General features: G+C 41.9%; 1 protein-coding gene across 2 annotated transcripts in view; it reads left to right on the forward strand.

The window, feature by feature from the left end:
* Positions 1-1903: 1903 nt before the first annotated feature.
* The window catches only part of LOC142160304 (urotensin-2 receptor-like), a 63568-nt gene continuing 39483 nt past the window's right edge, over positions 1904-25988 (forward strand). For both annotated transcript variants that reach the window (XM_075215226.1, XM_075215225.1), the window contains exon 1: positions 1904-3107. In XM_075215226.1, the coding sequence (XP_075071327.1) occupies positions 1960-3045 (1086 nt within the window). In that variant the 5' untranslated portion in view covers positions 1904-1959 and the 3' untranslated portion in view covers positions 3046-3107. The remainder of the gene's footprint in view (positions 3108-25988) is intronic.

The following is a 25988-nucleotide window of genomic DNA, read 5'->3' on the forward strand; positions in this document are numbered from 1 at the left end:
GTAAGGCTACTGGTGCAGAGAGGTGGAAAAATCTGCAGAGGTGTGTTTCTAAACATCAGCTGTTTACCTGCCCAAGCCACTGTATTTGGAAGATGTAAAAAAGACTTGTGCAGATCATTGTCTCAGATAAAATAGGTTATATCAGAAGGTTTATCACTGAGCTTTGTGCTCAGCTCCATGCAGTTTATGCATCCACAGCTGCTTAGAATGACAGTTGAAATGGATCCTAATCCTCTGCCTGTCCCAAGAGCCAGATACACTATAATAAGAGGTCAATGCAAGCATTGCATTAAAGTGAACTGACTTGTTACATTGTGTCAGCTGCTTTGCCTGTAATGTTTATATCCTGTCTTTAACCTCCTGACTTTTCTGCAGGATTAACCCGCTATCAAACTAACCAGCACACCTGCTACCCACTATACTTCTTCATTTATCTTTACAAGCCATCTAAATAGCATCTGAAATTGGGTTACAACTATTAGATTTAATATGCATGTGGTGCTCTAACACCACTATTATTACTAGATACAGAAATTGTCATTACTCGTAACTTTGATGCAATTTGTTAAGACTTTTTTTAGGGAGCTCTTATTATAATTTACTATAAATTCAGTATGTAATGAGTGTCTTAATTAAGTGCGGGCTTGAAGTTAATAAAGTTGCATAACGAGGGGGTATTATTTCCTGATGGCAAAATAAAGTTTGGATTTTAATGAAGGTCATGACAAAGTGGGGAATGTGAAGACATGAGAAGAAGATGAGAAGGGGATAATGGGAAGGGGAGAGGATAAGGGGACGGATGGAGGGAGAGACTAGGAAAGAGCAGTGGAAAATAGAAGCATAAGATACTGGAGGACATCAGAGGGAAATGAATGAAAGGCATGAAGGAAAAATAGCGAGAAGTGACAAAAGTGTAGAGAATACTAAAGAAGAAAAGATGATAACAGGGATGTGGCTGAAATAGATAAAATGTCTGAGGTAAGGACACAGAAGAGAGGAGAAAATGAGACCTACAGTATAAGGTGGTGGGGACAACAATTGATGAAGAGTTGGAAAGATTGATAGGAGTATGACTATGGTATTAATTATGGCCATGAAAGGGTTTATTACTAATAAAGAGGTATATAGATGGAGTGAGGGAAATACTGGTAAGAAGATAAATGGGAATGAAAGAAAAATAGAAAGGGATAGAAGTAAAGAAAACATTAAAGCTGATAAAGGTATATAATGATGTCAAAAGATTGCTCTTTGGTGGGAGAGCAGCAGGGATTCAAGGAAATGGTAGAAAGAGAGGATAGATAAAAAGTTTTAGATACAAAAATGAATGGGGCAGAAGAACACAGTAATTTAAGGGCACTTAACAAAGGAAGAAAGAGATAAAGAAAGGGGAAACAGTCTTTTTTTGGAAAGTAATAGGTAAGATAGGGTAAGTGTTAAGTACAGATTGTAGAAGTGCTGTGTAACAACTGATGAATAAAAAAGTTTAAAAAATTGATCAGAGCAGACAAGGGGATTAAAAAAGCAAAAAACCAAACAAAACCAAAACAATAGATTAGGGGAAGAAAAATAGTGTCTGGAAATAGGTCACAATAATTGGAGATGAATGCAAAATGAAAGAGGAGGAGAGGGAGTTAGACAAATGAAATAGAAGAAGAGAACAAAACAGCACAGCTGAAGGTGGAAAAGATGAGACAATTGAACCTTAGAAATTCAGAACTGAATGAGAGCCAGACACAAAGAGGGGACAGAATGAAACAACACATACGTAAAGTAAGAGAGAGATGGAGAGAGAAGGATATAGAAGATATTCACACAGGGAGAGAGAGAGGTGCTAACGTCACAGCCTCCCCCTCTCTCCCCCTCACTCTCTCTCTCTCCTTGGCTGTTCCTGGCTGATGAGAAACCTCAGTCTTCTTCACAAGACGGTCCCTTCCCCGGGCCGGCTGTACTGACACTCACATGGAGCCCAACTTCTCCGGCCCGGGGAACTATTCCAATCTGGATTATAGAAGCTACAGCATGGAAGAGCTTATTATTACTTCCACATTTGGCACTATCTTGTCCTTAATGTATGTGGCTGGAATGGCAGGGAATGTATACACCTTGGTGGTAATGTGTCACTCCATGAGGTATGCTGCTTCTATGTATATTTCTATCATAAATCTAGCCCTAGCGGACCTCCTCTACCTGTCTAGCATTCCTTTCATTGTATGCACTTCTTTTGTAAAAGACTGGTACTTTGGAGATATTGGTTGCCGGATATTGCTCAGTTTGGACCTCTTCACAATGCATGCGAGCATTTTCACTTTGACTGTCATGTGTACTGAGAGGTATGTGGCAGTTACTAAACCTCTGGACACTGTCCGAAGGTCCAAGGGCTACCGAAAGTCCATAGCCATTGCTGTGTGGTTATTGTCTCTTTTACTTACCCTACCTATGATGATCATGATGACCCTGAGAGAGGGAGAGGGCAAAGGGGTAAAGAGGATGTGTGCCCCAACTTGGAGTGAGGATGCCTACAGGATTTATTTAACAGTACTTTTTAGCACTAGCATCATGGCACCAGGTATAGTCATTGGGTACCTCTATACCAGGCTGGCCAGGACCTACCTAGAATCCCAGAGAAACCCCATCCATAAGAAGGAGAACAAGAGGTCACCTAAACAGAAGGTGCTAATTATGATCTTCAGCATTGTCCTTGTCTTCTGGGCTTGCTTTCTGCCTTTCTGGATCTGGCAGCTGATCAGACTATATGACATGTCCCCCCAGCTCTCCTCTCAAACCCAAAAGTGCATTAACTATCTGGTCACCTGCCTGACCTACAGCAACAGTTGTATAAACCCTTTCCTGTACACACTGCTTACAAAGAACTACAGGGAGTATCTGAAAAACAGGCACAAGAAGTTTTACCGCTTCACATCCTCCTTCAGGAAGAGGGGTTCCAGCTTGCAATGCTCTTCCTGGGGTCGTTCCATGTCCTCCAGCAATCACTACGATTTTGTATCAGAGTCTATTGGCATGGGATTTGTCAGGGACATCAAGTGAGACACAGTAGTCTCAGGTTTGGTGCTGGCTGCAGGCTCACTGCAGGGGGACCTCTGACTCTGGTAAGTGACCGCCTGACTGCCTTGAACCTTAGAAGAAAATTTAACTCCTCCATTGCTTTCAGGCTGCTCTTATTTATCATGATTTGTTAATGCTGAATTGCATACAGAATACATTAAATAAAGGATACATTTTTCTCTACATCTCTTTTTCCTTTAGAAACGTAAGCTGTTGTGTTTTAATTCCAGTACTGAAACAGTTATCTCTGTAGGGTGCTACAGCAAACACAATGATAGATGAGTGACAGAATATGTAATCTGTGTGTAACCATTTTATTACCAGAGTAATGTGCAAACATAAAAGTACTTAATGTGTTTGGAAAGATAAACTACAGTGAATTACAAGAAGAGGGATCTGTTGTGTTTTTTTATGTGTACACATGCTTTGTGCATTTTTCTTATCTCTGGATTTGCTGTGATAGATACCATACTATTTAGTACAGCCCTTTAAAAGAACTGGTGTGTTTACGTGTGGTGAGCAATGAAATTGACTCTCTACTTGCAAGCTCTCCCTACAGTTCCCATCATTTTTCACATATGTGGCTCTTACACTTGCCCCTATTATGTGTTGTCTATACAAGTTGCCTGAACAATGCACAGTTTGCCCTCCATCCCCTAACTGATTTTTCTGTAACCACCAAGAGCCAATCTGATTGGTTTATTACACTACTTATGAACAATTACATTGCCCAATGACTGTCTCAGGTAGAAACAATAAGTTGTCAGTGGAAAAAGAAGTGGTAGGTGAACATTTTATTTTGTGATCTGGTTTGTCAACTCAACGTCTGAACAATTAAATGTGTGCCATTTGACAACTTTAAGTGTGTGGCCAACTATTGCAGTCTTTCAGCAATGTGGCCGAACAACTGGATTGCATTGCATGTGAACATCATAAGGTAGAATGTGGCATGCAATCCTAGGTGAGGTGCCGCAATTTTTCAGGTGCCTGTTGGGTTAGGCCTAATGTCTCCAAGTACAATATCAGATTTGCAATGTACAGGGCCCACTAACACAGCTTGCTCTATTGCACTATTTTTCATACATATGCTACAAGCTCTGTTGGTACAGTGGGCTGGGACCGATTGGGTATAGGCCGTCTCCTGTATAACTTTTTTTTATTTTTTATTATTATTTCATTTTATTTTTTATTTTATTTTTTTCACCACCTGGCGCAGTTAGCAGGGGGAGGGGCAATCAAAGGTATGGGTGGTCAGTGGAAAGCAACAGGCAGCCAATCGTGAGGCTTCCTTTTGCTGAATGGCCTTAGGCTGCCTGTGCGCTCAGACAGGAAGTGTTCACTTCACTTCCTTCCTGTCTCTTTGATCTGAGGAGCAATGCTGCCCATAGAAAACTATAGGGAGGGGAGGCTGCATATTCAAAACTATAGGGAGGGGGCTGCACAAAGAAAATTAAAGTGAAGGATCTCAGGGAGGAGCTACATAAACAAACTATAGGGAGGGGGGCTGCACCTAGAAAACTATAGGGAGGGGAGGATGCATATTCAAAACTATAGGGAGGGAGGCTGCACATAAGAAATAATAGGGAGGGTAGGGAGGGGGCTGCACATAGAAAACTATAGAGAGAGGCTGTGCATAGAAAACAATAGGGAGGGGCTGCACATAGAAAATTATAGGGAAGGGTCTCGGTGGGCTACATAGAAAACTATAGGGAGGGGGGCTGCACATAGAAAACTATAGGAAGGGCGCCTGCATATACAAAACTATAGGGAGGAGGGCTGCATATACAAAACTATAGGGAGGAGGGCTGCACATACAAAACTATAAAGAGGGGACTGCACATACAAAACTATACGGAGGGGGCTTCACATAGAAAATTATAAGGAAGGGGCTCAGGGGGGACTACATATACAAACTATAGGGATCTGGTTGTTCGACCCAACGTCTGAACAATTAAATGTGTGCTATTTGACAACTTTAAGTGTTAGGCTAAATTGCCAACTAACCCAGTCTTTCGGCAATGTGGGTGAACAGCTGGATTGCATTGCATGTGAACATCATAAGGTAGAATGGGGCATGCAATCCTAGGTGAGGTGCCACAATCCTTCAGGTGCCTGTTGGGTTAGGCCTAATTTGTCCACATACAATATCAGCTTTGCTATATACGAGGCCCACTAACGCAGCTTTTTCTATTGCACTATTTTTCATACATATGCTACAAGCTCTGTTGGCAAAGTAAGCAGGGACGGATTCCTGTATCACTTTTTTTTTTTTAATTATTATTTTATTATTTCACCTCCTGGTGCAGGAAGGGGACGGGGCACGTAGGCGCAGGGGACCAATCAAAGGAATTGGTGGTCAGTGGAAAGCAACAGGAAGCCAATCGTGTGGCTGCCTGTTGCTAAATGGCCTGAGGCTGCCTGTGCTCTCAGACAGGATGTGTTCACTTCACTTCCTGTCTGTCTGATCTCATCTGAGTAACGTAGCTGCACATAGAAAACTATAAGAAGGGGAGACTGCATATTCAAAACTATAGGGAGGGAGGCTGCACATAAAAAACTATAAAGAGGGGACTGCACATAGAAAACTATACGGAGGGGGCTTCACATAGAAAATTATAAGGAAGGGGCTCAGGGGGGACTACATATACAAACTATAGGGATCTGGTTGTTCGACCCAACGTCTGAACAATTAAATGTGTGCTATTTGACAACTTTAAGTGTTAGGCTAAATTGCCAACTAACCCAGTCTTTCGGCAATGTGGGTGAACAGCTGGATTGCATTGCATGTGAACATCATAAGGTAGAATGGGGCATGCAATCCTAGGTGAGGTGCCACAATCCTTCAGGTGCCTGTTGGGTTAGGCCTAATTTGTCCACATACAATATCAGCTTTGCTATATACGAGGCCCACTAACGCAGCTTTTTCTATTGCACTATTTTTCATACATATGCTACAAGCTCTGTTGGCAAAGTAAGCAGGGACGGATTCCTGTATCACTTTTTTTTTTTTAATTATTATTTTATTATTTCACCTCCTGGCGCAGGAAGGGGACGGGGCACGTAGGCGCAGGGGACCAATCAAAGGAATTGGTGGTCAGTGGAAAGCAACAGGAAGCCAATCGTGTGGCTGCCTGTTGCTAAATGGCCTGAGGCTGCCTGTGCTCTCAGACAGGATGTGTTCACTTCACTTCCTGTCTGTCTGATCTCATCTGAGTAACGTAGCTGCACATAGAAAACTATAAGAAGGGGAGACTGCATATTCAAAACTATAGGGAGGGAGGCTGCACATAAAAAAAACCTATAGGGAGGGGGGATGCACATAGAAAACTATAGGGAGGGCAGGCTGCATATTCAAAACTATAGTGAGAGAGGCTGCACATAAAAACTATAGGAAGGTAACTACATATAAAGCTATAGGGGGGCTCATATACAAAACTATAGGGAGGGGGCCTGCATATACAAACTATAGGGAGGGGAGGCTGCATATACAAAACTATATTGAGGGGGGCTGCATATATAAAACTGTAGGGAGGGGACTCCATATACAAAACTATAGGGAGGAAGACTGCACATTAAAAACTATAGGGAGGGGGGATGCACATAGAAAACTATAGGGAAGGGTCTCGGGGGACTACATATACAAACTATAGGGGGGGGCAGCACATAGAAAACTATAGGGAGGGGAGGCACCCAGTGGGGACTACATATACAAACTATAGGGATCTGGTTGTACGACCCAACGTCTGAACAATTAAATGTGTGCTATTTGACAACTTTAAGTGTTAGGGTAAATTGCCAACTAACCTAGTCTTTCGTCAATGTGGTCGAACAACTATTGCATTGCATGTGAACATTTTATTTATTTCATTTTATTTCTTATTTTATTTTAGTTCACAAAGTGGCGCAGGAAGGTGGTGGGCGTGGAGGCGCTGGGGGCCAATCAAAGGCATTATTTAATGAGTACTATTTTATTTGTGGGGTGATGGTGGGGAAATTTAATATATTGGTGGCCTATTTCATTTAATAGTGGGGCCTATTAAATTAAGATGGGGTGACAGGACCTTTAATTTAATGCTGGTGTGGTTTGGGGCTATTAATTAAATGTGGGGCTGAGTTTGGGGAGGAGGGTTATTTTTTAAAAAAAATATGAATTATTTAATGCCGGGGATGGTTGTGGGAAATGGTAATATTAAACGTAAATGCTATTAATTTTTTGCTGGGGTTGGTTGGAGGGAAATATGTCTATTTATTAAATGTGTGTGTCACGGGCACTAGGAGTTTTACCCAGAATTCACCAGGTGTAGCTACACTTACGAGAAGTGCGGACCTCTGGGTAGTGTGGTGAATCAGTGGAACCATACAGTAGAATAGAGGAAAGGAATGTCAATAGTATAAATGCTGAGTCTTGGCACCGTGGAACTGTGATGGTACAGCAGTTTAGTAAACAGGATAAAATGAGGAAAGAGTCCAAGGGCTAGATTTACTATGCTGCGGGTTTGAAAAAGTGGGGATGTTGCCTATAGCAACCAATCAGATTCCATCTGTCATTTTGTAGAAGGTACTAAATAAATGAAAGCTAGAATCTGATTGGTTGCTATAGGCAACATCCCCACTTTTTCAAACCCACAGTTTAGTAAATCTAGCCCCAAGTGCCTTAGCACGCAGGTACCATATAGCAGGCCAGTACTTGATAACTGGATAACGTTAGGCAAAGACCAATCAACAATATAGTAGAAAAGTCAGCGACTTGCAGCTACAATACAGAGGCACTTGTAGACTTTAGTCCAGCTAATAGGTACCATACAGAGTAGTAGCTATATCACAAGGTAACATGAATGGTCTACAGCTGGTAAGTTTCACCACGGATATGTAGAGAAGACTTGTCCAGCGCAGGTGTGTAACAGAATAGCGTGAGTGGTCTGCAATTGGCAAGTTGTACCACTGATGTGTAGAGAAGACTTGTCCAGGCGCATGGCATGGAACGGAGTAACGTGAGTGGTCTGCAATAGGCAAGTTGTACCACTGATGTGAAGGGAAGACTTGTCCAGGTGCAGGCATGTAACGAAGGTAGCGAGAGTAGTCTGCAACGGGTAAGTTCTACTACCGATGTGGAGAGACTTGTCTAGAGCAAACGGATAACACAAGCAGAAACAGGAAACACCTCAGAGTCTCAAGGAATGAGAACCAAGAACAGGCAAAGGTAATAGGGCAACAGGTGCCTTAAGTACTGAGAGGTGATTAATTAACCAATGAGACTAGAGGCGAGGTATTAACAGTTCAGGGTTTCTGCACATGCGCAATCTTAGTCAAGATGGCGGACAGCCGCGGCTCAGGAGAGGCGCCGGCAGGGGCAAGAGAGACACATGTCCCAACCTAGAGGCACTAACAGTCCGGTGAGTGACAGTGTGCACTATTAATTTAATGCCAGGGCTGGTTGAAGGGAAATAAATCTATTTATCAAATGCGGGTACTATTATTTTAATGTTGGGGCTGGAGGGAGGCCTAATTATTAAACATGGGTGCTATTGATTTAATGCAAGGGATGGTTGGAGTTTTCTAAATGTAATGTACCCATTTTTATTTTCCAAATATGGCCCCAACATTCCAGGATTCAGATAAACAGCAACTGATCTAAAGTCACCAGCAGCCACAGGGAGTGAAAGTGACAAAAACAGGTAGGAGAGAGCTGGCCAGTCTCCCAACTGTCCTGAATCTGGTGGGACATTCCCGAATTTGGGTAACTTTCTCGCTTATTCAGGATTTGGTCTGACGACAAGGACAGATGGGAGGTATGTCCTACTTTACACAGTACTACTCATGAAGGCAGAGCTGCGTGTACCTAACAGTAGTGCACACAGTATTGCCTGTGTATTTGTCTAAAATTATCTTAAATGACAACCCCCCTGTCTTAAGGAAGAATGTGTTAGTAGACAACTAAAAACAAGAAGGAGCACAGAGGCATAAACCAATCACAGTTAATGCAAAAGGATTCATGAAATTTTATAACACAGGACTGGCAGTTTTTGTCCTGCATTGCTTCACAAATGACCCACTGTGTCTTAAGTTGTCACATCTGGGGTTTCCTAAATGTTCCTACAACCAAATTCTAGTAGTTCTAAATTCCGCTTACTTTTGTGTTGGCCCCACCTTCAGTTGTTTTGGTTCCGCCCACATGAGTCCACTTCAGTTATTTTTTACATGGCCACTTAAAGTTCCCAATCTGCCCCTGACAGTGGGTGTATGTGTATCTGAATCTGTTCTTGATTTGCTGGAGGTGTCTAAGAACAGTTAAAGTTAATTTCGAGTTTACATGACAGTTATTTTCAGAATTCATTCACAAATATAATTTTAATAATATTAATTAACATTAATAAGGTATTCTAGTATTACAATGCATGTTTTCTACTAACTTGAAGAACACTGGTTAAGAGTTATACTTTTTTAATGCAGAAACATTTAACATACATGTTTATTTATATAAAAAAAGATTCCTTCTAATAGATACATTCAGGAGGTCATGGGTAGACAAATCAGATGAGAGCTGGAAGTTGTGACTCTCGGGTTAGGCAGTTGGATAATTTTCGGCTCCATTGCAGCATTTCAGCACAATTGGGAGATGATCTCACAATCAGGCTGATAGAAGCTATTCATGGTCATCTTTTGTTTTTGTTTAAAGACAAATCTTGCCTTTAAACACAATGCCGTTTTAAATTTAGCTGTCAAAGTTGTCGAATATCGATGATTTGAAAAAAAATCGCTCTTTAATACATTTACCCCCAGATGCATCAGCCCCCAAGCATGCTTAGAAGAGCAGAGCAGGGGTCTCTGGAGCGAATGGTCACACATCGATGCCACTCTCTACCCTCACAGCTATTTAACTACCGCTGTAGTTAAACCCCTGGATTAAGAGACTGTTTACCAAATTAAAAAAACAGGTTAAATGTAAAATTGAGGCATATAAAATGGTGCTTGAGGAATACCCAGGGCCATCTAACAACATTATGGGCACCCAGGCAAAGCAGTGCACCGGGGCCCATAGAGATTATATATATATATATATATATATATATATATATTGTAGTATAAGCAGGGGAATAGGTACTATCTCCCTGGTGAACAGCAGCAGTAAACCACACAAGTCCAGAGGTTTCAGGATAACAGCCACAGCCAGTTTATTCACCAGCTTGTAAACAAAACAAAATGTAAACAAAATCCTAGCCATCTGGCTACTAGCCAATACATTTAGCAAGACCCTCAATCAGAGCTACAACGTATTATTGCTCACTACAGCAGAGTGTCTGAGGAGGCAACTCACCTCCTCCCCAGGTCTGAGACACTGGTTGCCTATTCTTGCTGCTTTTTTCAAAGGCGCATCTCTTGATCAGTCTCTTTTGAGACTGGCAGACCAGAAGACCCGGACTGGGCCCTGTGTATGGAGCCCACCCTTCTCTTTCTCCATACATAACCAGGGAACCTTACCATGGTTTCTTACCACATGGAAACACTCTGGGGGAAGCTTTTCCCACACATGTATATTCTCCCTGGTGTTTTAAAGTACACAATGCAGGAAGCCTGGGACACATACCTCTCCCATTTAGCCTCCTTCCAATGACTGTCACATATCCCCCCCCCCCCCCCCTTTGTTTCAACCTACGGGTGGAACACTTGTAACTCTAAATGCTCCCCTATTTCTTTCCAAAACATTTAGCTTTATGCTGTAAACTGAGTACAAGGGTATTGGTTACAGATCATTTCCAACCCAAAGGAACAATGGATAGTGGAGAAACTGGGGTAGTTGCCAGCAAATTTTTATAATGAGACGTGGAAACATGGCACCGACAGAGCAGGATGATCAACAATCAAAGACCTCTTTTCGAACCCCATGTTTATTGCCAAGTAAGGATACAACAATCTATTACCAGGTTCTACTGGCTTCTCATTAATAGTTTTCACTCTCTCTCTGGCTTTTATTAGAGTGGGGTCTCTTAATTGCTCCGAGGCACAAACATCTTTCTTTACTTTAACATCAGGTGTACAGTTAGCAGTATTGGCAAAATTTCCCATCTCAATATAACTTACACTCGCCTGCAGTCCATTGCTACCCTTGTCATTTCCTGACTCACTAACCACATTTGCTAAAGGGGACACTTCTGACTTAGGGGACACTTCTGACTTAGGGGACAACCCCCCCCCCCCACCCCACCACTGTATCAGTGACATTACCACATTAGTCTGGTTTATGCACTTTGGCAACCAACTGGGTTTCCCACAGCTTCCAAAAGTGGGAACAATCTCTCCCCAATATCACATCAAATTTCAAACCGGGAACTAATCCCATAGTGACTACCACATGACCATACAGTGTTTCTACTTGTACCTCAGTAGCATTATAACGCAGTGTATCCCCGTGTATGCAGGTTACGGTAACAGTTTTCCCTTGACGTTTTAAGGGAATCACCAACTCTGCTTTTACAAGAGAAACCATGCTGTCCGAATCTAGCAGTGCTTTTACCCTCTTACCTTCTACAGAAACTTCACACATTAATTTGTCAGGCATAGCCTGTCGATCTGCAATATAGGCTAACTGGGCACATAAAGACCTTCTATAAGGTACATAAGCATTATTACATTGCATAGATTCAAAGTTACGTGAACAGTACGCAGCAATATGGCCTAAGCCACCACATCTAAAACAGGTAATCACATTTCTGTCATATCTCTTATGAGGACAGAACCTTCTTGGCATAACTGGCCAATCTCCAGGTTCTGAGCCTACAGTCTCTGTACATTTCAGTTCATTCCACCACCCTTTTCCCCTGGAACAGTCTTACCAGAATCCACTGGAGATCGCCGTTTCCGAACTAGAGGCTGGCGGGGTGTATTCTTGATTTCAGTGGAGCAATAGACGAGGACAGTAACTCAGCTTCCTGGTGGGGCTGACTTTTCAGTCCACTTAACTGATGCAGATGCAAGTTGGTAATATTTGCAGTCTGCGGCACCTTTCGAAGCATATTATTAATTTCCTGAGTTCTTGTGACTTGAGGCTCCGGTAAAATCTTGGACAATCCTGGATCACATTGCTTTACTTTTCCTGAAACCCGAGTGAAAGGTGTCTCAAGGTCATAGGCAAACCTCTCCCAGTTATCCTTAAAGTTTGTATTCTGCTGACATTGCCTTGAATAGCTTTAGTAGCATACTGTAGTTCTTCTTGAACTGTGGACAACTTTCCTAGAATTTTTGGTGTTTGCTCCCGTTGACCTTTATCTTCATTTCTTTATCTTGTTGGTCTGCCAGTGCAGATATCTCTATTTCAGCCTGGACATGGGACTCTGTTAACTCTTGTACCTCTGTTTGAGAAGCTCGCTCTTCTAATGGTGCTGTCTGAGCTAGGAGGGTTTCGGCAACCAGCTTATCATGCCGATTCATTAATTCTTTATATTGAGTCTTATATTGCTTTCCAACATTTTTAACCTGGGATATGATCTTCATTTTCTCTTGTATATCTGTGATTTTGGCATCCAGTTCTTTCTGCAGATTTTCCTTCTTATTCCTCAGTTTTACTGCTTCTTCTTTTGTACTCTGACATTGACCTTGACTTATCTTGAGGTCACCTTTACTGTGTTCTGCAATCAGACATCTCTGCTGTAGTTCCTCCTGCTTCCTATAATCTCTCTCCTTCACCCGTCCTTCTTGATACACCTTTTCCAGCTCTTCCTCTGGAGCTCGCTTTTCTTTTAAGACGCGTTCAATAAGGCTTTGCTTCTCTTCACATTCCATTTCCAACGCTGAGAGGTCATCTGTCAAATGTGAAATTTGCACATCACAAAGTTTTTTGACATTTTCTACCTCATTTCGTGTCCTCGTAGCAGCTTCTTGAGTTATCTTAGCTATTGCTTGCGTCATCTTTTCAATCTCTTCCTCCTTTTGCTTTTCTCTAAAAAGTACCTGGTCTTTCTCAAGGTTGGCTTCTTCTAAAATCCGCATACAGTCACGGACTCTGGAAATAGCTACATACTTCTCTCCTTCCAATTCTGAAAATTTTGCCTGTAGCTCCCCAAGGTGCTTTTCCAACCGCGTTTTTTCTCCATTGAACTGTTCTACATTTTGTACTGATGCTCTCAACCTGGTTGCTAATTGCATTACTGCAGTCTGAAGCTGTTGCACCTGTTTGTCTGACACTTCTGCTTTTCCCCGGGCCGCCAACACCTCTTTCTCAAGCAACTTCTTTTCCGCCAGCAACATCTCCCTTTTTCTCACTGAATTCAGAGATAGATTATTGCAACAGTAACATATTTTCTTCAAGCTTCTGTATCTTAGCTTGAAGTTGCGGTATTTCACCGTTCCCTTTTTCTTTATTCGGGGCCACTGTCTTTGCAGTTACCAGAGCTTTTCCCTGCTCGGTTTTCAGATTATCTTGTAGCTCATTTATTTCTCTCTCCATTTGCTCCATACGCTGCTGGCATTTTAAACATTCTACTTGTGCGGCTTCAAACCTTGTTTCCACAATTTCTTTTTCTTGTTTCAGCATTTCTATGTCTTGTTCCTGAGACTCTCTTTCCTTTTATGGAGGGCCTCAAGGTCTCGTTGCGTGCTCTTCGATACTCCTGTTGATGCCTGCAAGACTCCTCAAAGTATAACTGTTGTTGCCTCTGGGTCTCACCAATATCCAACTGCTGTTGCCTTAGGGCTGATTGCTGGGCCATAGCAGCATGTAGAAAGTCTTTAAGCATGTCCTCCTTTTCAGGGCACTGCATCACAGCCTTTTTCCAGAGATCAAAGAAATGTGCATTTAGCTCTTTATCAGACATAACTGCAGAATCTTGTAACAGTGGTTGCCTAACGGCTGTCTGCTGGGCCGTAACAGTTTGTAGTAAGTGTGTATCAGAAACATCCTCCTCTTTTAACCTAGAACAATGAAAAGGGTCATAATCTACCGCTACACAAATGTGCTCCAAGTTCTGATTTTTATCTCTCTCCATATCGACACTTTGACACACCTGTATGCACTCTTTTTGGGCTGAGGCTTCTGCTTTTTCTTGCCCATTGTAGCTTGAGAAGCAGCCAATTTTATATTTATATGAACAAAGCACTTTCTTTATAGAAGGAGCACCTCACTTGACTTAAGATGTGTGGCACTACAACACCCAGCATATGTCTCAAACTTTTCCTTTGCAGAGCCAAAAGTTTTTATTTTGCTTTTTTTGTTTTAACTTCTGCTCAATAGTTTTGCAAACACATTTTCATGCTTCTTGCTGTTTCAACACAGAAACATCCACTTTACACTGACAAGGATTCTCAATAAACTTTTCTCTTTAAAGTCTCTTGCTCTTTGCTTATGCACAGAACCAAGCCACACCCAACTTGTGCTTTGAAGACACACACCTTTCCTAGACTTCAGCAACATATACTTGGGTTTTCTTCCCAGTCTTAATGAACACACCTGCTGTTTATCAATTAACAAAACTCAGTCTTTGCATTGCATAAAACATATCCTTTTTAATCTGTGACAATAATGTGCTTATTTTTCTGAGACATCTTGCTGCTCTTTGTGGAAGCCCCTTGGACATTGAGATAAACCACATCAACTGTAATGCAATGGTTGCACTGATACATCTTTGTAAACACAGAGAATGGCTTCACAAACAAATTTGTATTGACTCTGCTTTAGAGCAGTTAACATACTCAGTCCATGAGACACTTGATTTCTTTGCCTTTAATCTGTCTCTCACTGGTCTTTGCATACACTTCTGTTTTTCCAACACAAATAGCCAGTTTTCACTGACAACATTTAACTCCTCTCAAATCGTCATATATGCAGCAAATCTGTTTAAACAGTATTTCACAATAGGATTTATTACTCACAATCACGTGGTTCTCTTTTTCTCACTGTTGCTGTACATAAACATTCCAATTTTAGCTGCTTTTATACACATGACAAGACATGCACGTATTTCTCCACGGTGTCTGTCCCATTTAAAATTTACAAGCATACTCACAGAGCTGGTTTCTGCAAGTATCTCCAAAACTGCTGCTATTATTGACATGCGCAGATCTTTGCAAGCCAATTCTCCCCCATATGTAGTATAATCAGGGGAATAGGTACTATCTCCTTGGTGAACAGCAGCAGTAAATCATACACGTCCAGAGGTTTCAGGATAACAGCCACAGCCAGTTTATTCACCAGCTTGTAAACAAAACAAAATATAAGCAAAATCCTAGCCATCTGGCTACTAGCCAATACATTTAGCAAGATCCTCTCTCAGAATTACAACATATTATTGCTCACTGCAGCAGAGTGTCTGAGGAGGCAACTCACCTCCTCACCAGGTCTGAGACACTGATTGCCTATTCTCGCTGCTTTTTTCACCGGCACCTCACAGGTGCATCTCTTGATCAGTCTCTTTGAGACTGGCAGACCAGAAGACCCGGACTGGGCCTTGTGTACAGAGCCCACCCTTCTCTTTCTCCATACATCACCAGGGACCCTTACCATGGTTTGTTACCACATGGAAACACTCTAGGGGAAGCTTTTCCCACACATCTACATTCACCCTGGTGTGTTAAAGTACACAATGCAGGAAGCCTGGGACACATACCTCTCCCAATTAGCCTCCTTCCAGTGACTCTGTCACAATATATATATATATATATATATATATATATATATATATATATCACTTTTTTTTTATATGTGCTCACTAAGCGTCCCTTCAGCTAGAGAATCAAATCCCCCTTAACTTACCTTTCAATTGCCTTGTTCTCCGAGTCCGATCCCCTTCTCTTCTTTTTTCTGAGTCATTGTTGTTGCTGCGGAAGAGGGGACCAGAGAGGGAGCCGGATCACCACCTGACCCGAATGGTCAGGTGACCACAAAAGGTAAGTTTTTGTTTTGTATTTTTACAGGATTTTTGATTTTCATTGAGAGTCCGGCCTTGGGCCCCCGGTCATCTGCCCATCGTGCCTAGTCAGAAAGACGGCCCTGGGAATACCTAAGGTCTAGTGTGAGATACTAGTTTGGAAGATTTTGAGAAACACTACATCATATCCTGGTCTGACATTTGGAAAAACTGATGGTCAACAAGATTATCTCTTGATTTGATCTAATGTAAGTGCCTCAGTGATATTGAAATTTGAGCAATACCACCATCCCCAGGTATGTCTGCAGAGAAGCAACACAGAACTGAGCCAGGTCACTTTATGTTTGTAGTATTGAACTATTGCTTATATCCAACACATCAGTTCTAAAATACCAAATAGTTTGGACTTCAATTTTTCACTTTTTTAAAAAATAAATACAGATCCCAAAATGAAAAAAACACCACAGGTATTAATTCGCTTATATGGAACTTCTCTTATCTAGGACACCCCAAGTAAGATGCATTAAGAATAATAGATCCCTAAGAAATAAGTTTAATACATCTGTTAGTGCAATATACCCAACAGCTGTATTCATGCAAGAGGTTTGCCAATATAGACTACCTTACTGTGTATAATATAGATCTTATCAAAGAGTAACTCAGTGATGTATCAGTAAATGGTGGTATTTGAAGGAACATGATACTCTATTCTTCAGCTTATTTCCAGTGAATTTCTTATTACACCTATTCCAGATGGCTTCTATAAATTGTAACGGCATCTTAGACCACCATCTCCATCTGCATCTCATTTCTCTCTTGAATGCTTCATAACACCTCTTCCAACTGCTCCCTATAACACCTCTCCAAGCTACCACCTATAATTCTCCACTAACTGCTGTAACATCTCCTCTGTGCTGTACAAGCTGCCTTACCAGCTACTGCTTGCAAACCATTTACATATTTTTAATTTTGCATTAAACAAAAATTATTTTTACTCTTTATTAAATAAGGAGAAACCTATATGGTTTCTGTTTTTATACAGGACTGTATTTACCAATTAGTCCAATTAGTAACATTCCCATCAAATTCCTGTTTATGGGGCAGCATGGAAATGGCTTTTTTGTTGATTTTTTTAGTTTTTGCTCTTTAAATTTTCTTTTGTTGCTAGGCTCCAGTGATACCAATAGTGATCTTGCCACTCTGACAGTGCACTGAACGGCTGCATTTCATGCTGCCCCCCCTCCACTGGAACAAGCTCCCTCCCTCCATCAGAACTTCCCCATATCTGTCCAGTTTCAAACGGGCCCTAAAAACCCACCTATTTCTTAAAGCCTTTCTGTCTCCCACTTAACTTCCTACCTTATCTTCTGCCTCCGTCCCCCTACTCTCCCTCTCTCCCCTGCGTCTCTCTGTCTGTCCACCCCTCCCCTTAGATTGTACGCTCCTCTGAGCAGGGCCATCTCTCCTCCTGTTTCCACCACTTCTAACTCTGCTCTCCAGCTACTTAGCCCTCCTCCTCGAGGGTCCTCCACCCCACGTCCACTCTCACTCCCTCCTTCCCCCTGGGGGTCTCCCTGTCTTCCGCGCCCTCCTTCTTGAGCCCCGTCGTTTGCGGATCCTCCCTCCCCCTTCCCCGCCCTCTCTAGCTGTGCATTGAGCTTACTGAGTTACTGTGCTTACTGTTTACTGTACTGTGCTGCCTCCCATTGTATTGTAATTTGTTTGTCCCTGTACGGTGCTACGGACACATTGTGGCACCTTATAAATAAAAATTAATAATAATAATCCAAATTTAGCCACCAATGAGTGTGGCGAAATTGGGCACTGATTTTGTTGCTTGGTTGAGTGATAGTTTGAGTGGCTACCAACTGAACAAGTATGCATGAGAAAGCATAGTATCTATTCACCAAGAACCAGTGCCTTGAGAAAATTGGTAAGGCCTCATGAAGATTTGGTTTCAGTGGGCCGGATTCATTAAGGGAAGTTAAGTAAAAAAATTGAGTAAGTAGTCTCCTGGACAAAACCATGTTGCAATGCAAGGGGTGCAAATTAGTTTTCTATTTTGCACATAATAGAAATGTCTATGAGGTAGAAATGTCTGTTTTTCATGTAGCACACAAATATTAACTTTAAATTTCAGTGTACAAATAAGCTATCAAGTATGTGTGTGCTACATGAAAAAACAGACAGTATTTAACTTATGTGCAAAATAGAAAAGTAATTTGCACCCCTTGCATTGCAATTTGGTTTTGTCCAGGAAACTACTTACTCAATTTTTTTACTTAACTTTCCTTAATGAATCAGGCCCACTGTTTCAGTAATGCTACTGGTTTCTAGTATATCATACTGCTCATCTGTCCTGATTTTGTCAGGAAAGACCCAATTTGCAGACCTCAAAATAGGCAGAACTTACTTGAAAGTGAGCAGAGTTCCACCCAAAAGTGGAAGGAGTTTAGGTGGATTGGGACAGGCTTCTTTGTTTTAGTATGTCTAAATGTTAGGATATGGTATATTGATAGGCTGATTTGATATGAATATTGGTTCAGCCCACAAAATTTATGAATATTGCTCTCTCCTGTTTTTCTGTTTTCTCACATTTTAAACTTACACTATAAAAAAACCCATTGCCCGTTTTCACCTGCAAAATGGCTCTTTTCCTCTTCACTAAATACAAGAAAGCTGTTCCCGTCAGTATAAACCCGTAAGCTTTCCCAAGTCTTTTCATGGGGAAGCCTCTTTAATAAGTACCGTAACATTACCAATACCTAATCTTTACAACATCAGCAGAATAAACCATTTTTTTTAATCTGATAAAATGTTAAAATATTTATTTACCTTTTAAAATAAATAATAATTTTTAAATTATTTTTTTTACACATTACTGGAGCTGAAAGACCAAAGCCCACTGCATATGCGCGGGCCAGTAATCCGGTTCACCCATGCTCACAGCTGGCCTGGGGAAGCGATACATTGACTTTGGCAGCCGGGTCAGTAGCCCCAGGGCAGCTTAGTATAGCTCAGCTGCATCTACAATATGTTTTTCATAAATACCAGCCACTGTATAACTGATTTTTGGTGATTCAAAAAATCAGTCTTACACCCCGCATGATCTGACTTGTAACATATAGATCCTGTGTTCAAGGATCCAATCCGGTATAATTATTATCATCAGCCGCAGTAACTATATCATTTTGCTATATTAAACTTCCCATCTGAAAGTGAATGGGAATACAATAGATATCTGTAGTTGCCAAGGAAGTTGCAGACATGTTGTATACCTTGTACAGGAGCCCTTATACTGTCACATAATGGGAAACTGAACCTCCTCCGCATGGAGCTACCTGCCTGCTTAACCCTCTCACTGTCAAAGATACAGTGCTGTGAAACAAGTGCTTTATGGGGTATTTCCTGTTCAATGCTTTCTGTACACTTTTTGCTCACTACTCGGGCATGATCTCCATCAGATTTGGCCATATAGGAACATCAACATGTGTGTGGTCCAATCAGAAAGATACAGATGTTCAGACAAGGCAACCTTAGTGTGGTTGGATGATGATTGTATACACGGTCAGATGAAGTGATTCCCCATCTAAATTTAATCTCCATTTGACCAACGCTTAATGACTCTCCCATCAGATGATTTATTGGATTTAGTGTTTTATTCTGGGTTCATAAATGCTGCAATTGTGGCAGAAAATTACTATGTTTTAGCCCAAAAATCGCAGTGCGTCAGTATTGTACATGATTTCATCATCATCATCATCTCATCATCACCATTTATTTATATAGCGCCACTAATTCCGCAGCACTGTACAGAGAACTCACTCACATCAGTCCCTGCCCCATTGGAGCTTACAGTCTAAATTCCCTAACATACACTCACACACACACACACACACACACACAGACTAGGGTCAATTTATTAGAAGCCAATTAAACTACCAGTATGTTTTTGGAGCGTGGGGGGAAACCGGAGCACCCGGAGGAAACCCACGCAAACACGGGGAGAACATACATGCTCCACACAGATAAGGACATGGTCGGGAATGCAACTCATGACCCCAGTGCTGTGAGGCAGAAGTGCTAACCACTAAGCCACTGTACTGCCCAATTTACTGCCATAATTTATTTTATAGCACGTTCCAGTGGCCAGTCCTCCACTGTCTCTTTCCTCTGCAGGTGTCTCCACCTCCAGCTCAGTCTGTCCCTGGCAATCAGCATCATGGAGATGGTGTTCACACCTACTGTAGTCTTATTGGTTGTCCGAGCAGTTTAAGCTGGAGGTGTCTGCAGAGCCAGTCCCAGATCTTCTAAAGGCCAAGTATTTTGCAGCTACTAATATGTAGATTTAGTTTCTATGTTCATAGGGTTATCTTATATTTTATTGTAAGCCTGTGGGTGGATATTACCTATCAATGGCACATTAGGAAATAGGACAAATCTAGGGAATATTTCAGCACTGACAGCGAAAAGCCCTATCTCTGGCAAACGTGTGTTTCTTTTTGCACCCATCGGCAAAAAGATTTGATTTAACAGGGATCAATGCAGTACAAGTATCAATGAAATCTTTCTTCTGTTATAACCATCTCAGGATGGCCATAGCAGAAGATAATCAAGGAAAAAGTGCTTTATTCTTAGAAAATAATTTTGTCAGTGGATAAGATTTTTTAAAAAATATTTTGTTCACTAAGTGGAACTGAAACCTCAAACCTGGGCTTTCAGTGTCACTGTCATGGGTGAACTGCATCGGCCCAGTAATGTGGTAAGTTAACTCTTACCACTATAGGCCAAATTTTAATACCAAACTATGGCATAAGTTGATTTTCTATCACTGCAATAAGAAATCAGTCCTATCGCCTAATCTTAATACATAGACCCCTTAAACTGGAGACCGTGTGGACAAATTGGGTGCCAGAGTTACAATTCTAGTCATGTCTGTGTGGTATGTGAAATGGATCAATTATGTAAGTGACAACAGATTTATTTATATACACACTATAAATAGATACTCTCTCTATCAGGTGTTTGAAAGTCAAGCTATCAGAATCCTCTCTGATTTATTGCCATGGGCTACAGTGTATATCTATATATATTTTTTCATCTGCTGTAATGCACATTTCAGTAAATGTGTTGCGAGAGAGAGAAAGAGAGACTGAAAGATGGCAATAAAAAAGGAAGAAGAGAGAGAGATTTTCTAAAGCTAAATGCAACTCAAGGTAATTGAGTTAAAGCAATAACCAACACATCTCCATTGTGTTACTAATCATTTCTGGGTAAGTCACATACCACAGTACACAATCTAATTCCCTTTCCCACAATATAGCATTTTATCACCTTTTTTTAAAAAAAAAAATGTATCTTATTTTTAGGGTTAGGGAAGATTAACGAATGTATCACATATCGCTCATTTCTAACTCGATGTTGGCATACCTGTTGCCCTGGACAACCACCTCATCTCGAACTGCATGGCGTTCCTCCTCTTTCTATCAACATATTCCCTGCCATACTGTGCATGCGCAGCCCCGCCACTTTCCAAACTTCTCCTGGATCGACATTGGTTGATTACCGGCCGGTGCACTATTTTAACCGCCTCCTCCTATCTTCCTTTGTCAGATCTTCAGGTCTCCTACCTGTATGGATGCAAGGCTCCATGTTTCCTGTTGCCCCCTGACTCCTGATCGCTTCCACTCTTACCTGCCTCCTGACTCCTGTGACACCTGTCTCATCATCGTGATCCACGGCTGTATTGCTGTTTCATCGCGTCTTACCATCAGTCTCGTTCCTAGGCTATAGCCTCATGGGGATCTAAGCGCCTCTGTCCTGTGCAGTACATCACCCTCCTGGTTCAATTCGGTGTCATCCATTCCACATACTGATCAGTGGATATGGCAGTGCCTCAAGCTTTACCATCGGCCCTGCTTATAGGTTATCCAGCCCGCAGGGATCTCAGCGATCAGTCATCAAATTCTCATGGTGTCCTCATTGTTCATACTTGCTCTATTCTGACCAGTGATAATTCTGCTAAGCATTGAATCTCATCAATGATCCTACTCTGGGTTGTGTCTGCCCGCAGGAATCTCAACACTCAGCTCCTTACAGTTTATGAGTCTCTCTACAATGGCTGTGTCATCGATTCCTAGTATATGTTCATGTTTGACCAGTATTAAATTGCACTTCATCATTGATCCTGTACCTAGCCTCGGCTACCCATCTGGGACCTCAGTGCTCTTACCCACTGTAGTATGCTTCACCGTTTACCCCTGAAGGGTTACCACATGGCATCGAGCATCATCATAGATCTTGTCTCTGGGTAACTGGCTTCTAAGGATCTCAGCGCTACTATATATTGCAGTTCAGCTCAAACACCTCTCTAGTCATGCATGGTCTACTGACTATTGGTCATCTGTCCCTCTCAGCATATTGTTCCTGTCGTGTTCTCCTGGCTCACCTGCCTCTCTCAAGACCTGTATGCTTACCCTCCTGCAGTCCGGCATAGCTACACGTCTCCATTGTCTCTGGGTTCCCCCAAAGTCTGCTCTGCGCCCCCCAGAGGACCGCGACCTGTGATTGCAGCCAAGTTCATATCTCCTTGCGGGGATCCCTGGTGAATACCTCTCCTTCCATTAGACTCCGCGCCTCACAGGGGGTAGTCATTGCCTAGCAGGCATCGAGGCCCATCCTGGACCCGAACAGCTTGTCAGTACGTGACAGAATGACTGTATCAAATCAGCATTTGTTACTGCTAATTATAAGAAAAATTAGCAGCGTAGGTAAAAAAAAATCAGAATTTAATTATTTTACAAAAGCAAATTTCAAATTGTTTCTCAGGACTATGTCCTACATGTACAGACCTATATCCAACATAAGCATGTCTATGTCACACAGTATACAATGCAGAGCCCATTTTAGTGACCAGAATAAGAGGTAAAAAGCCATTCTGGGGGTAAATGTCTTAAGCTCTGATTCTAGCAAAATTGCAGATATTCGGTAACTTTGTTAGCAAAATGTAAACCGGCAATGTGTTTAAAGGCAAGTTTTGTTACTCCTAGAGTAGCCCCGGCATGTGCCATTTCAGCGGTGCGTAATTATGCATTGCTTCGATTTGCAGCGATGCATATTGATTGGCACTGCATAATGTTAATACATAGACCCCTAAGAGGCCTATTTATCAAAACCCAGCAATATGAAATATTTTCTATTAGTCTTTATCACAACCACAGAAAATCTTCTCTCGCTGCAAGTTAACAATACATTTTGCCAGGGCAGCTGAGTAATACTCATTTCCCCAGGAATACTGGCTGGCAGTGGAAAGGCTGAACTAATCACTTCACCAGACCAGTTTGGCAGCAAATGCACATGCGTGAAATGGCTTGTCAGTTCACATATGCGCAGTGGAAGCCCAGTCTTCCAGTTCCAAATTTGATAAAAAATCTAAAAAAATATATTTTCATATATTTAAATTAAGAAAAAATGCTGTAAAATGTAAATATGGCATTTTTTTCTTGTGCAGAGTCGCTGCTATGGCGATAGTGATAGAAAGACAACAGCGGTACTTGTACCGCCTCTGTTCATGGTAAACGGGGAAACCTTTGCCAGATAAACCCTTTCTGGCACAGAAGCACATTTCTAAGCGCACATACAACATTTTCACATTTTCACACTGCCTAACAGTGCTGAGGTCATTGGTGTAATTCCCACCACAGCCCTATCTCTGAGGAGTTTGTATATCCTCCCAGAGTTTGCGTTGGTTTCCTCAGGGTGCTAAAGTTTGCTCCCACAGTACAAAAACATACAGGTAGGTTAAATGGCTTCTGACAAAAATGGACAATAAAGTGTGTGTTAGGGTATTTGGACTGTAAGCTTTAATGGAGCAGGGACTGATGTGAATGACTACATATTATCTGTACAGTACTGCATAATATGGTCATCACTATATAAATAAACAAATAATAAATGAAAGGAGTAGTTCTAAAGTGGTAGAAGATTGGAACTTGATGTAGTATTTGCACAGTGCAGCTTTTGAGATTTGTCTCAGAAGACCTAGGCACACTTCTAGTTTCTGAAGGTCTCTATGAGACCAGAGAGTAGGCGTATATCTTAAGATACTCTGAGTAGGGCTGGTGGTAGTCACTTTAACAGTGCTGATAACACCGACAATGACTACCACGAACAAAGATTCACGAAACCCATTTGCCCGACTTGTAAACTGACCTTAACAATGACCAAAGCAGTCTCCGACGGTGCGGTAAGAAATCACGAACATCAGTAATAACGCCAGCCTGTTTTTACGTCATTTGAAATTGCGACCTCTATAGCACTATTTTTAAAGCGGAAATGCCGCTTCTCATCATAGCTAGCTGTTACACTTAGGCTTAGGGTTAGGAACCCGCCATTGCTTCTTTAAAAGAAATTATATAGAGGTTGCAATTTCAAATGACGTGAAAACTCGCTGCTGTTATTACTGCTGCTCGTGATTTCCTACCACACTGTCGCAGGGGCGGATCTAGACTTTATGTTTAGGGGGGCGATTTTGAATAATCACGCCCCTCCTTTGTGCTGATTGGCTGGCTCGCGTTAAACCCCGCCTTCCGCCCGCGATTGGCCCCACCCCCTCCCGTTGTGATCGCCGGCTGGGACCACTCTGATTGGCTGGCCCACATTTAGCCCCACCCCCCGCTCGCACTTAGCCCCGCCCCTCCTGTTTTGATCGGCGGCTGGGACCTAGCTTTTTGCTGCTAGGGCGGGCGAATGCCCCGATCGCCCCCCCCCCCCCCCCCCCCCTGGATCCGCCACTGCACTGTCGGGGACTGCATTGGCCATTGTTAAGGTCAGTCAGCATTTATTGCAAGTCGGCCAAGTGACTTTTGGAAAATTTTTGTCATCCTGCTGCTTGTCGTTTAGAGCAGCTCCGGAAATTCGTACCCCACCTCAATAGACCAGCCAGGTACACTGGTGAAAACCCAGGTAGTCTTTCAGTGCGCTTTGTAATTGAAGCTCACTATGTATTTTATTTATCAGAAATTTGTTATTTTGTCACCTTGTATGATAAGACTAACATTACTGCTTCTTACTTGAGGCCATACATATGCATAGCTTCAACTATCTGCCAGGAGTCAAAGCTGAATTAATAGATAGGTTTTTTTCAACTTACCTGAAACTGAAAATAGTTGTATAAATATGTATAAGACTATGGGGCATTTTTTATCATTAAGGCACCAATCCTGGCAACAAGCAGGATTTATAACCGCAGTAATAAATCTCTTATCACTGCAATTAATAATAAAAATATCGCTCAGCTGCCCTGGCCATACCGGCTCACTACTGTTTAAAAATAGCATAAAAACAGGTTCAATTTATTTAAAAAATATCTAAAAATATTATTGAATTCATTTTGAAGGCTTTTAATCTGTTATCACCATTCTTTCGATGGAGATAAAAGAGCAAGTATTGCGGTGCTACAAGGACTGCCACAATACTTACTAAATAGGTGAGCGCAGGCGAATTTTACATCCAGGGGGGTTATCGGCAGCGACAGCAGTGATGATTGATTTAGTGGATGGAACAAGAAAAAAAAATAGTTTTTTTGACGGCAATAGGAATTTTCGCCCTTTGATAAATCTGCCCCTGTCAGTTACAACAGTTCCTGTCCCTAACACTGAATGCCTCACTTGTCATTAACACTCAGCAGTTCCTGACCCTAACACTGATCTCCCACCTGTCAGTAACTGGCAGCAGTCGTTGGCTCTAACACAGTTCCCCCTATCTGTCAATAACAGTCACAGGTTCCTGAACCTAACATTGAGCGCCTCACTTGTCATTAACACTCACCAGTTCCTGGCCCTAACACGGAAATACCCAGGTGTTGGTAACAGTCACGACTTTCTAGCCCTAACACTGAACTCCCCACCTGTCAGTAATGTAGCGCCTGTGTGTAAAAACAAATGCACACAGATATCCTACCTTATTCCTGATGGACCACCTACCATCTGCATGGACCCACTAAAACTGCTCTCTACACCACCATAGTCTAGGGAGGAAAGCAAACAAATTACTGGAATACAGTTGGAA

This window comes from Mixophyes fleayi, chromosome 6 (genome assembly GCF_038048845.1).
Source record: "Mixophyes fleayi isolate aMixFle1 chromosome 6, aMixFle1.hap1, whole genome shotgun sequence".
Classification (NCBI taxonomy): Eukaryota; Metazoa; Chordata; class Amphibia; order Anura; family Limnodynastidae; genus Mixophyes; species Mixophyes fleayi.